The 13876-nt window shown below is 42.8% G+C and overlaps 1 protein-coding gene across 1 annotated transcript in view; it reads left to right on the plus strand.

Moving 5' to 3' along the window:
- Positions 1-2866: 2866 nt before the first annotated feature.
- PLEKHO1 (pleckstrin homology domain containing O1) overlaps positions 2867-13876 on the plus strand; it is a 40016-nt gene continuing 29006 nt past the window's right edge. Inside the window, exons 1-2 of the mRNA XM_069949965.1 lie at positions 2867-3084; positions 3862-4008. Coding sequence (XP_069806066.1) covers positions 3058-3084; positions 3862-4008 — 174 coding nt within the window. The 5' untranslated portion in view covers positions 2867-3057. The remainder of the gene's footprint in view (positions 3085-3861; positions 4009-13876) is intronic.

Consider the following 13876-nt stretch of genomic DNA (forward strand, 5'->3'; position numbering starts at 1 on the left):
TCAGGTCATTGTAATGCTGGAAGACCCAGCCATGACCCATCTTCAATGCTCTTACTCAAGGAAGGAGGTTGTTGGCCAAAATACCATGATACATGGCCCCATCCATCTTTCTTTCAATATGGTGCAGTTGTCCTGTACCCTTTGCAGAAAGGCACCCCCAAAGTATGATGTTTCCATCTATATGCTCCACAGTTGGGACTGTATTCTTGGGGTTGTACTCATCCTTCCTTATCACCCATCCTTCCTCCAAACACAGCAAGTGGAATTGATACCAAAATGTTCTACTTTAGCCTCATCTGTCCACATGTCCACTTCTGGATTATAAAGGTCGTCGTTGATGACTTCAGACGGGCCTTGACATGTGGTGGCATAAGCATCTTGCGTGCCCTGCAGGATTTTAATACATGACAGCATAGTTTATTACTAATGGTAATCTTTGGGACTGTGGTCCCAGCTCCCTTAAGTTCATTAACCAGGTCCTCCCCTGTAGTTCTGGTCTGATTCCTGACCTTTTTCAGACACATCCTTACCCCACTAGGCGAGATCTTGCATGGAGCCCCAGAACGATGAAGATTGACAGTAATCATGTGTTTCTTTCATTTTCTAATAATTGCGCCAAGAGTTGTTGCCTTCTCATCAAGCTGCTTGCCTATTGTCCTGTAGCCCATTCCAGCCTTGTGCAAGTCTACAATTTTGTCTCTGGAGTCCTTAGACAGCTCTTTGGTCTTGGCCATGATGGAGAAGTTGGAGTGTCATTGATTTTATTTCATGCATTGGAGTGTCCCCAGCCACTTCCTGGTGTGAGCGGGGACCCGGGTCGAGAAGTGTGAGGTCCGCTCAGCCAGTCTGCGGCCGAGGTGGGGCTCCACTACAGCTGCTGACTGGCTGAGCAGACCTCACACGTCACAGCCCGGGTCCCTGCTCAGGCCAGAAAATGGACAGGGAACTGGGGACCAGAGTGGCAGTATGTGGCCACCAGTGCTGGAGCGGAAGAGCTAAGAGCTCTTTATTTCTTTTATCCTCCCCCTTCCCAGCACTTGCTAAAAAAATGGGTCTGGACTTCTCCTTTAATGTTAATGTTGCATGATGCCACACAAGTATAAATACTGTCTATGCATGACCTGTACTTCCTTAACATCTGCTATGCATTTCCTGTAAGTTATATGTATGTACATGTTGGTTGTAGCCATAAAGGCAGCTGCAGTGGGGTCCGAGGAGAGGTCTACATGATGATAAAACTAAAGAAGACAGAGCAGCCTGTGGTTCATGCCACTATTCTCTCTTACGGATTCATCACAAGAGATGTTGGGGATGTGCCCTTCTGTCCTGGATGTATCTGTGCCCAGATAATAAGGCTCTTCAGCTGCTGTGGCACTACAAGTCACAGCATTTTAAACACTATTTCAGCAAGTCCTGACAGCCTTTATAGGCTGTGGGGTTCTCATATGTGTAAAGGTGACTAAACAATTTAGATAGCTGTCAGCCAACAGTTATTCCTCCTGACCATATACCCAAACACTCAGCCTGTGTATTAATGGAGGGCATGGAATAAGCAGCCGTGGAGCACATTTAGCAGCGGCTTATCTCCTGTAGGAATAAACGAATAAACGGCAGATTGAATCTTTTAAGGTCTATGTATATGTTGTCAAAATTGAATGCAATGAGTTTTTAACACATAAATGCATTTATGATACTTATCTGAGTATTTATTTATTTTTTACTGTTGCACAAGATATCTACACTGTGGAGCACAGTGTTCCTATATGTATTAACGTCTAATGTGTATCTGCACCCTAAGGCTATGTTCACACTACGTATATTTCCGACCGTATTGCGAACCGCGAATATACGCCCGTAGTTTTGAGGTTGATGCGTTCGCTTGAAAGTATACAATATATGGCCGCACAATGCACACTACGTATGAGCCTACGGCCGGATCGTACACGGCGCCGTGAAAAATGAACAAGACCATTGTTTGCGGCCGGAACTGTTCCAACTCATGGCCGTGGATTTCAATGCGGCCCCGTACGGAATACTTTTTTCAGCCAAATCGAACTTGATTTTTATATTAAAAGGTTCTGTGTGGTTTACTGGGCTGGGCGAAGATTTCCAAGTAAATGACCTGCTTCAGACCGCTTCGAAACAAGCTAGGAAGCATAACTATACTACGGGCGTATGTTCGCGGTACGCCTGTATGTTCGCAATTCGCCTGCATGTCTTTTTTTCACACAGCCGTAGTTTCAGCCGCACATGTCCGGCCGCATACAAACTACGGCCGGACGTATACGTAGTGTGAACATAGCCCAAACCTGGCCATAGACATGAGATAAATGTCAGTCCAAACACCAGACCCTACCTTTCCCCCCGACTTTTGAAGTTCTTTTGGGCCACAGTCTGAGGTTTATTATACACCAGCAGATGTTATAACATGGGTGTCATTTTTTTGACTCTATCTGTCGCTCCTTATCTGTGTTCAGCTGTAAAACAGCGAAAGGACATATATGTGACAGGAGGTTTACATTTCATGTCAAGGTCCAGCTCTATGCCTGCAGGATGATGGGGAATTAATCCGTCACTTGTTTTGTAGCTGCTGTGCGCTGGTGGTCAATGGCTTTTTTGGATGCTGAAGGGTTACATGAAGCTGGATGGGGAGGGGGCTTCTAGAGATGGGGATGACTGAGAGTCTGAAGGCATGAGGGGCCTCAGGATTACACAATCCCCCCTCCTCCTTCTCCACTTTATAGGAGGTATGGGGGGGGGGGGGGGTAAAATGAGAAACAAAGGAGGAAGCCTCCTCACTCTCTCACGTGTTGTCATGTAATGTGATGTGACATCAGAGCTGCTCTCCATAGATGGAGCTACTGCACAGTGGAGCAGAGAGGGGGCTGTGTGCTGAGCTGGGGACAGTGTTGGATGCTGGAGAGGCTTGGCTGCACTCACTGAAACCAGATCCTCTGTCTGATCTGCACAATACCAGGAGCCAGGCTGCATTACACCCACTCTCTGCAGGAGCTCCACACACCCTGCCTGCAGCCTGGCACTGAGAGCAGCAGCAGCATGAAGAAGAACATCTCTGCAAAAAGGGTAAGAGGGGCACAGTCCTTACAGGGGAGGGGGTTCTCTGTGTCTTCTGAGGAAAGGGGGGGGGGGGGTATATAGTGGCACATAGACACTGTATGTGGATACATGATGTAAATCCTATGCATTTGTGTGTCTGTGCTCCAGATAAATGCACTGCAAGCAGCTGCCCTGAGTAACTCAATGAATATGTCTGCAAATGACTATGAATGGATGGAGGAGCAGATCCTTAGATTATGGGGGCCAGTGTCTATGGCATTGCCCTCCTATCACCTGGATGGGCCTGTAAATGATGCTATGTGTGATAGTATGTGTAGCCTATGTTCCATGTACTTACATATACTGGGGTTAGTATATTATAGGGTGCCATGTGCCTCTGGCCTTACGCTACATATAAATGTGTGTGCAAAAATGGGGGACCATTTAAATGTGTACAAATAATACAATGTATTAAGAGGGATTCTGGTCTAGCTTCTTTATTTGTATATAGCAGCTCCTAATAACTGGCCTTCATAAAATGCAAATGTCTATCTACATTCATATTTATCTATCCATCCTATATCTATCAATCCTAATATATTCATATCTACTAATCTATCTATCTGGAATGAAGTATATATTAAGTAGTGTTATTGTGTATAAAGATGTGTAAGTTGATGGTGGGTGATGTCACCTGGGTCCTCTCCTCAGTTGGTATAAGCAGACATGATCTCCTCCTGTGTTTCCCTGGCCTCCCTGTGTTATATTCTCCTTATGTCACCTATTTCTTTCCCCTATGTATAGGGCCCTCTGGATGGGAATCAGGCCCCCAGCCAGCCGGAAAAAGTGGGCTGGATCCGGAAATACTGCGGGAAGGGCATCTTCAGGGAGATCTGGAAGAACAGATATGTGGTGATACGGGGAGATCAGCTGTACATGTCGGAGAAGGAGGTACAGACTTTATATGATCTGCAGGAATGTGCGTATTGTCTGTGTGCCATGGTAATGAATGCCATGGTGCACTTGCCTGAGGGCAGATGCTGGAAATGTATCCAATGTGACCCGTGAATGTACCGTGATACTTGTTCTTCTGACCTTGGCCGTCTAGACTGTAAGCTCTTCTGGATAGTGTTTTCCGTATTGATCTATTGTATATATATTTTATTTGTGAGCTATATCTGGGAAGCTGGTTGACCCATTATGACCAAAACTACAGGTACCACAGGGTTGGCACCCTTTTTTCTAAAGTGTTAAAGGTTAAAGTTTGGATGTATCACTCCGTGATGTTCTCTTCAGATCTCTGGCAAAGCTGAGTGACTCCCACTAAAGAGATACGCATCTCACACACCCCAATAGGAGGTGACATGGCAGCTATAACGTTGGTAACACAGCTATCCAGGAGGCAAATAATGTTAGCATTGCAGTTGTATTGTGGCCGATTGATGGTAACCATGACTACGTTATATTGGCTATTGTACATTCATTGTGATGATTTAGATATAGTTGGATACGGAGAGATCTGTGAAGATGCTGAATGCATGAATTGCTTAAGAGAACAATGGCATGTCTATGAGGTGATGTATTTAGGTAACTGGGATTAATATATTGTATATACTGTATATTTTGTTCATTTAAAGGGGATCAATACTAATGCTGCATCTTCTGGAAACTAAAATGAGATTTGATTACTGGGTGATAGAGGGAGAGGGGAGGTTGCTGACCGCATATGCTAAAAATAGATGCAAATCATTTCATATGACTATATTATGTACTGCTTGTCTGCATGTGCCTCTTGTCAGGTTCGGCATTGGTTACAGTTGCCTCAGTCATTCCTGAAATTGGGAAATTGCAGATACGTTCCAGCTTTATAAAGTTTAAAGTGTTAATATTCGAAACTATTAATATCAGTCAGTTATCCCTTAAAGGAGAAGTCTGGGGAAAATTTTTATTAAAGTATTGCATTGTCCCCCAAAAGTTATACAAATCACCCATATACACATATTACAGGAAATGCACATAAAGTTCTTTTTTCCCTGCCCTTACTACTGCATCAAGGCTTCACTTCCTGGATAACATGGTGATGTCACGACCCGAGCTGTGCGGGCTGTGGCTGCTGGAGAGGATGATGGCAGAGGGATGCTCAGTGTCCCTCCAGTGCCCTGTGTCCCTCAGTGTCCCCCTGCCATCATCCTCTCCAGCAGCCACAGCCCGCACATCTCTGGGAGTCGGGTCATGACATCACCATTTTATCCAGGAAGTGACATCACCATTTTACCAGGATGTGGAGCCTTGATCCAGTAGTAAGTGCAGGGAAAAAAGTACTTTATGTGCATGTAATAAGTGTATACTGGTGATTTGTATAACTTTTGGGGGGCAATACAATACTTAAATAAAAATTTTTGCCGGACATCTCCTTTAACTGCATCCATATGCCATGATTGTGGTGATACCTCTAGGACAGTGATCCCCAACCTGTGGCTCTCCTGATATTACAAAACTACATTTCCCAGCATGCGCAGACTTGCCTAGGACTCAGCAATAGTTTTTCAGAATGCTAATACTTGGCCAACAAGATAACATTTCTGACAGATATATGCTGAAATCTGTCAGGAAAAGTTGATGAATGAACACCTTGATAATAGATGAGCATTTATGTTGCCAACTTTGCTAAGCTGGATCAAGGCCACCAGGGACTGCTTTGATGACTTATGGTTCAATGATGACAGGTTCCCTTCAAGCAGACTTTATCAGTCAGTGATGGTCTGGTATATTGCTGGCCAGATGTATAAGGGGTCACCATACAATCATCTTCTATAAATGACCTGCAATATATGAAGGGGGGCGTACAAACCAGATATCCACTGGGCAAGTAGAGAGGTTCCTTCAGCAGCTTTGTCATAGGAGTGGTATAAGAATGTGCAATGATCTTGAGGTAAGGGGTGGCGCTGGATACAACTGCTGGATTGAACTATTAGTATTCTACTTAGGGTCTTTTTACACACACACACACACACACACACACACACACACACACACACACACATATCTGATTTTTAAGGACAAAGCCAGGAACAGACTATAAACAGAGAACAGGTTGTAAAGGAAAGACTGAGATTTCTCCTCTCTTTAAACCATTCTTGGCTTTGGCTTCAAGAATCTGTCAGATAAATCTCTCTGTGTAACTGGCAACTGATGACCAAAAGCAACAATGTGCTTTATATGCTTTATATTCAGAAAGAAGGGATTGCCCTCCTAAAATACTCAATGTCTATTTTTATATTTAGTGCCTGTATTAATTTCTATATTTGTAGGAAGGCCCAGATTACTGGCCCTGAAGTGTTCCCTTTCTCTTAGGCGGAATATAATGTTCTCTTTCTCTTGGAATTGTGAATGTGAATGGATCTTACCTGGGCACAGTAAGCCTTCTTTTATTGCAGGTACTTGAAAACTGTCCAGAGTATGTGCAGGTGTGTGCAAACTTCTGTGTGTATGCGTGCGGTTATATATATATATATATATATATATATATATATATATATATATGACAGAATCTGGGGGCTCCATATCTGTGGACAGTGTAGGAACCTGAGATGGTAAATACTGTGATACGACTGCTGGCCGGTGTTTCTTTATCTCTTCTTTGCTGCCAGTACCAGCTTTCAACAGAATAGCTGAGTCATGTCTGACAATCTGGTTGCTAGGCAAATACTGCCTAACAACCACAGTCTTCTTAAGGGCATTTTCAGGTAGCTCATCTGTGTAGGGGGATATGATTTCTCAGTGCAATAATTGTTCTTAAAATAATAAATAAATACAAAAATAAATTTTAATTTATATTTAGATATTAAAGGAATTAGGTATAGGTATTATTGTCTACTCTTAAAATTAGCATCGGCTTTTTATATTGTATACCTAGAAAATAATAATAATAATAATAATAATAATAATAATAATAATTAATATTATTATTATTATTATTATTATTATTATTATTATTATTATTATTATTATTATTATTATTATTATTATTATTATATAAAAATGTCCTAGACAGGTCAATGCCTTGTTGAAGATCAGTGTCCTAATCTCCCAACGTAGTCTGTACTGCCATGAGATAAAATCAATACCACAATCATTAGAAATGAATTGAATTAACTATGAATTTCCTAATATACTAGTAAGGGACATAGACTAGCTGGTTGATGTCAGATCGAGGTGTTAACGTTGCCGCGTAGACCTCTTTAGTGTCCTATAATGTTACCAAACTCTTTGATCTTAGTGTTCAGAAGCTGTTATATTCTGCTGCAGCATTTCTATAAATTTTCCAGGATGCAACTCGGGGAATAGGTGGGTGGGGAATTACATATGGTGTAATTCAAAGAGGATTATGGGAAATCTGAAACCTCACTCAAAGCAAGAAAGTCCCATGTGTACGTGTGAGTTTCCTTTTAATCCTGGGATTCGTGCAAATCAGCACACTACGCTGTAGTAAATCATAGGAAGTTTTTTCATATTTGCACTGGTATCTTAGTCTATTCTATAGCAACATAGACATTAAAATCTATGAAGTGGCATGTTAGTGGTCCTATATGAAAATTTAAGATGTTAACCAATAATTTACTCTTAAAGCCAACAAGACCTTGAATTGTTCTCTCCTGAATCTTTAACAATAGGCTGTAGAAATCTAGGCAGCCCTAGAAATAGAATCCTTGACAAGTTTGGGGGGTAAAGGGGGTGTAGAAGCACAAGCAGGGTAGGGGGAAAAGGTGGGGTACAGCAGGATCAGCTATCCAGAGCCTAAGTGGAAAAGGTTGTGCCATGAGAGCTGGTGTACCTTTCCTTCAAATTCAGTCTGTGCATGCCGTGTCTGCAAAAAAGACATCATGCAAAGAGAAAGTCAAGTCCTCCATTCTCATAAGATGGTTTACCTTGTATATCCAAAGTGAGATAGGTGGGGGTTCCGTCCACTTCCAATAGAGTGGTATACACACACTTGTCGCTATAATTTGAAAACGCAGCTAGGAGCATTTGAATGTAGTGTTGAAGAGTGAATAGAGCAAGAGTAGGATTAAAGCCCCTATTACACATGCTGTCAGCACTCGCTTGCTCCTCGTTTCCCGCTCACTGCCAGGGGGCTGCATGGGTGATCGCTAGATCGTCCGGGCAGCCCATAGAAGATAGAAGTGGTCTGCTGTTGCCGCTCCTATTCAACGGAGCAACAGCAGCACATCGCTGCTATCTTAAAGCCCTATTCCACGGGTCGTCAGAGAAGCAAACGAGCGCTCTCAGCGCTCGTTTGCTCCTCGTTCCCAGCTCGCTGCCGCCACTATTCAACGCGGCAGCAGCGAGTGGGTGAGTGCGGGAGGGGCGGCGGGGAGCTGCGGGGGGGCTGCCCGGGAGATCGCTGATCGTCCGGGCAGCCCATAGGATACAGCAGCGTCTGCTGCCAACGCTCCTATTCAACGGAGCGACGGCAGCAGATCGCTGCTATATCAGTCGCTTGTTTTTCAACATGTTGAAAAACAAGCGACTGCAACAATCAGCCGACATGAACGATGTCGGCTGATCGCTGCACTCTATTCCACGGGACGATTATCGTTCGTAGCGGCCACTATCGGCCGAGTACAGACGATAATCGTTCCGTGTAATAGGGCCTTTAGTCGTTTGTCTTTTAACATGTTGAAAGACAACGATTACCCGACATCGTTCATGACGGCTGATCATTGTCTTCTATTACACCAGATCATTATTGGCGGTAACGGACGATAGCGGATGAGTACTGGCGATAGTCGTTTCGTGTAATAGGGCCTAAATGTATGGAGGAATGATCCCTCCAAAGAGCCGCAGCATCAGCAAGTAGGGTCTGCAGAAGGCCAAATTGCATGTAATTTGACAGGAACATGGTACCCTATCACAGGATTTTATAGTCTGCTTCCAGGAAACTTGAGCTCACTGAGCCTTTATGCTCCAGGGTTAGGATCTTAGCAAGCTGCTGGTGAGAGTTAGCTGGAGGTCTTCACCCCCTATGTGAGAAGGAAGGGAGGGGCAGTTTGGAGAGACCAGCATAGAGTATAGAGAGAGGACTGGTAGTGAGTCACTGCATAATGTTTCAAAATAGGAATTGGAATATGGGTATTGATTACCCTAGGGTAGAGACAGAAGATAATGGCTCAATTGAGCCACTCTCCATACACCAAGATAGGATGTTTCGGGGATAGCACCAAGATCTTTGGGTGAGGGCCAATTAGAAGATGATATCATGTGAGTTACCCTAAACTTATTAGCTCAGAGCAGACCAAAGGCTTCTGATAATCCACAAGCATAAGGTCTATAGTAGGATGGGATCCTAAAGTTTCCAGATACTCCTTTGGCATGCAAGCAGGGAATCCAGCTTGGGGGATGTTGGTAAAAGATTGTTCAACTGCAACCCAAGGAGCTACAACAGGCTTGGACGGAGGGTAAGAGCGGCAGGAAGTTTAGTTAAAAGAGGCTATATAGGTCAGAGGGGAGAGAAACACGTACAACTACAATTTTGCATGCATTAGCATGGAAAGGAGCCGATCGGCTTGATCATGAATAAGAGATGGTCTGCATACACTACAACTTTGTCAGTGGTCTTCCCCACCTGAATCCCCCTCAGATCTGCTTGGGCTCTAACTTTATGGAGAAACGGTTCTAAAGTTAGCACACAAATAAGTAGGAAAAGGGGTCAGCCCTGCCTAGTACCACTATGAATACCGTACTAAAACTGTCATAAAGGATGCAAAAAAATAGAGTGACATAATCCAGATGAGGAAATTAGTCCCCAAACTCTGGAGGGTCTCCTTCATAAAGTTGACTTGGTCAAAAGCTTTTTCAGCATCTGTTGACAGCAACATCAATTTTTAGCTTTGCTTTATGTACCAAGGCAATTGCGCTCATTGTTTTCTCTCGAGCCTCACAATCAGACATGAACCCTGTTTGTTCCAGGTGAATGACATCCCCCAGCAAGGCAGACAGTCTGGTAGATAAAATTTTGGAGACAGGATTCAGATCCATATTCAAAGGGGAGATTGGTTGGTAACTAGCAAATAATGACATGTCTTTATCTTCTGCAACATGGGCTGTAGTCACATCTACAGGGAAAGATGCCTGTCTCTAGGGAATTAAAAACAGCTAGAAAATAAGGTGTCAGGAGTCCCTCTAGAAACTTGTAATAAAGCAAAGTCAGGCTATCTGGCCCCGGGCCTTTCCAGTTTGAGTAGATTTATTTGCTTTGCTCAGCTTGAGGTCTGACATAGGGGCCTCTAACAAAGAGAAGGCGTCCTCAGAGAGATGAGATAGTTCTGCACAAGCAATAGATATTTTGAACTCCATCTTGAAACCCAAAGTTGAGCATATTAGGATTGATTAGTGGAACAAAAATTTATATAGAAATCACAAAAGGCTCTTGCAATTCCCACCGGTAAGTATTCCACATGTCGATCATCAACAGAGATGAAGAGAACACATTTTGTGAGAGAAGCCTAAAGGCCCTATTCCATGGAACGATTATAGGCCGTTACGGACGATAATCGTCCCGTGAAATAGAGGGCAACGATCAGTCGACTATGTTCATGTCGGCTGGTCGTTGCATTGTTGTTTTTTTAACATGTTGAAAAACAGGCAACTGATATAGCAGCAATCTGCTGCCATCACTCTGAGAAAAAACCCTTAAAGGTGTCCATCTAATATCTCCATCCACAACCAGCACCCCCTCCAGCAACTTAGAACTTTATTTCTATAGCTCCATGCTTTCCTATATTGGAAAGACTGAGTAATATCCTGCCTTGTGGAGGAGACTTCCTGCACGTTTGCAAGTTCACTAGCCGCGGCTGATCTCTGAGTAGAAAGCTTTAGGCCTGAATGTTCCCACGTGTATCTTAGTTAATCCATATGTGAAAGCTTCTTTGCACTGCAATGACATCACCTGTCACTCAGCTATAGATAGTTACTGCACTCTGTGACTTTTTCATGTGACCTAGTTACTAATGGATGTCTGGCTTTTGTCTTAATGTGAGAGCAGGAGCAAACACTAGGTATAGCATTATGGGCATGTAGGTGGTATAAAAATGTACAGGGCAAGCAAAAAATAAAAATAAAGTAAAGCTGCTGCTCGCCAAGAATGATATTAGATTCATTATAATGATCTATTAATTTGTCAATTTGTCAATTAATATTATTACTTTGTATTATTTTTGCCATAGCTCTCTATATTTTCTGTAAAAATAAGATATTTATATAGAGAAAAACTATATGAAGCATTTAGGGCGAATTCTGCAGATTTACAATGTACTTCCATTGTGGAAAAATAATAATGCTGCAGAATTTCAGATACACAAAACGCTCAGTATGTCGCACATTGACCACACATTTTCACTGTGGACTTCACACCTTTAGGCTATGTTCACACAATGTATATTTTCTGTTAATCATGGCCGTTGTTGCAAATCGCAACACCTGCTGTGATTAATAGAAAATGTACGTTGCATTGAAGTCAGAGGAATCCTTGCCGGAGTGTATACACATAGTAACTGACTGACATGTCAGTATTTTGCGGCCGCTATTTATTGAACTGTCAGTTCACACAGTGGAAAGTGTGGCTTTACACTGTCTGCTATGTTGAATTGTGATGTGGGCGCACCCGAATGCGCCCTGCATCCCAATTCAACAGAAATTGGGTACCGGCCGGGAAGAACTTCACTGACACTGGCTGTTCTGTGACACGGCCAGGTCACAGAACGGCTGGTGTCTTAGGCCGGGTTCACACTACGTAAAAAACACGGCCGTATTTCATAACTACGTCCGTAGTTGCGCAAACAACGTCCGTTATTAAATGCGGACGTGATTTTTACGTAGTGTGAACATAGCCTTACTGTGTGTGTTAACCCGGCCTTAATGTAAGGAATGAAATCTATGTTGTATCTACAGCACAATCCCCCAGTATTATGTGCAGATTTTACTGTGGAATTGCCAAAAAATAGTGACGTCTGTATGGGTGTCAGAAAGAGTAGAGGTTCTGTATGCTGCCATATTAGCCCTCCATGTGGTTCGGCAGTGCTTTAGGAAAGAATTCTTCCATAGTACTGACAGAACTACTATCTTTTTTAATGGTCTTCTGATGAATCATTGTTTGCTGACACAGCCATACACATTTAATCCATATTGGCCATTACAGTTGTTATGGCCTCCCATATTCAATGACTGAATTAAGAACAACTGAGAATTCTTTGAATATTCTTTTCTTGAAAGATTGTAGATGAATGATCTTTCCTCAGTAAAAATCTTTCATTCTGAGAAAATTTTAAATACAGACGTTCATTGTTAACTTTTACCTAATAAATGATCATCTTGATTGAGGCATTTCAATGCCATCTTCTCATCTCCCATCTTCCCATCTTTTTTAAGAAGATCTGTGATTATGTAACACAGATTCGGTAACTAATCATGGAGTAATTGGTGGGAAAGGGGATGGGAAGTGTCCAGTCGAGAGAGACCAAGTTTTGATATTGCTTTATACTTCTCCCCATTTGGTGTATGTTTCTACCTAAACCCTTTCATGCATTGCATCTACTATTCATGTTGATAGGTAATCTTATAATGCCTGTGTACAATACTATGAGATTTGCTTACTCTTTATGTAGCAGTAATGTGAAATAAAACCTTGCTTTTAAGTCCCCTTTCCTTCCCGTTCTGCAGTTCTGCTCCCTGTCGTGCTGGATGATGAGATCAGTTGAGTGGGTTCCGTAATGAAAATATATTCTCCCTTCACACTGTCTGTTGTATAAACTTCCCAGCCCCCTTATGGTGACTAATACAAGGAATTCTGTTTTCTTAACCTTGCACGGCTTAGATTTATTCTTCACTGTAAAATAAAATAATTAAAAGAGGTGGCAAACTACTAAAATATCTCTACTCATATAATATAGTCATCATCTATGTCTATGTATAACACATGGAATCATTTGGAATCCGTAATTTAGAACTATAATATTCAGTGGTGCCAATGCATTCAAGCTTCCCCCTTCATATTTCCTTAGAAACAAGTCTTACTGCTGTGGTTAATGTCTCACATGATACAAAAGCACTCTGCCGAATATATAAGGCTATATGTATTGATATATGACGAATAGAACATATTCAAGGACATCGCCTACATCTAGAGAAAGGATGGTTTCCACACCAACACATAGGGGACTCTTTACTGTAAGAGCTTTGAAACTGTGGAACTCTCTGCCAGAAGAAGATGAACATGAGTAAGGGTCCTATCACATGGGCCGACTACGGCCCGATCATTTTAGTAAAAGAGCGCCAATCTGCTAGGTCGGCGCTTGTTTACTGGACCTATTAGATGGCCCGATAATTGGGCAGCAAGTGCTGCATGGACATCGTTAGCGATGTCCATGCAGCTCTTGCTCAAACACCTGATCCCTCACTTCTTCCTGATCCCGGTCTTTTCTCCTGTGCTCCGCAGGTTCCCGGTAGCAGCAGCATCTGAGCGTCCAGTCAGCTGACAGCCTGTGATTGGCTCGGCGGCCTGTCAGCTGACGATTTTAGGTCCAAGCCTAAACCAACATTTCATCAGCTGATTGTTGTTTCTATTACACGGAACGATAATCAACCATATCGAGCTGATTATCCCTCTGAGTAATAGGGCCACAGATGCCTTGGCATAGCAGTAAACCAGTGTAATGGAAATGGTGTTGAGGGAAAAGAATTTGATGCTCATTTGTTTTGGTTGGAAATAAGTTGAGCTCCAAACACATGGAAACAACCAATGTCACCTGTGTACTGTCCCTTT

The sequence above is a fragment of the Dendropsophus ebraccatus genome, chromosome 13 (genome assembly GCF_027789765.1).
Source record: "Dendropsophus ebraccatus isolate aDenEbr1 chromosome 13, aDenEbr1.pat, whole genome shotgun sequence".
In the NCBI taxonomy this organism is placed as follows: Eukaryota; Metazoa; Chordata; class Amphibia; order Anura; family Hylidae; genus Dendropsophus; species Dendropsophus ebraccatus.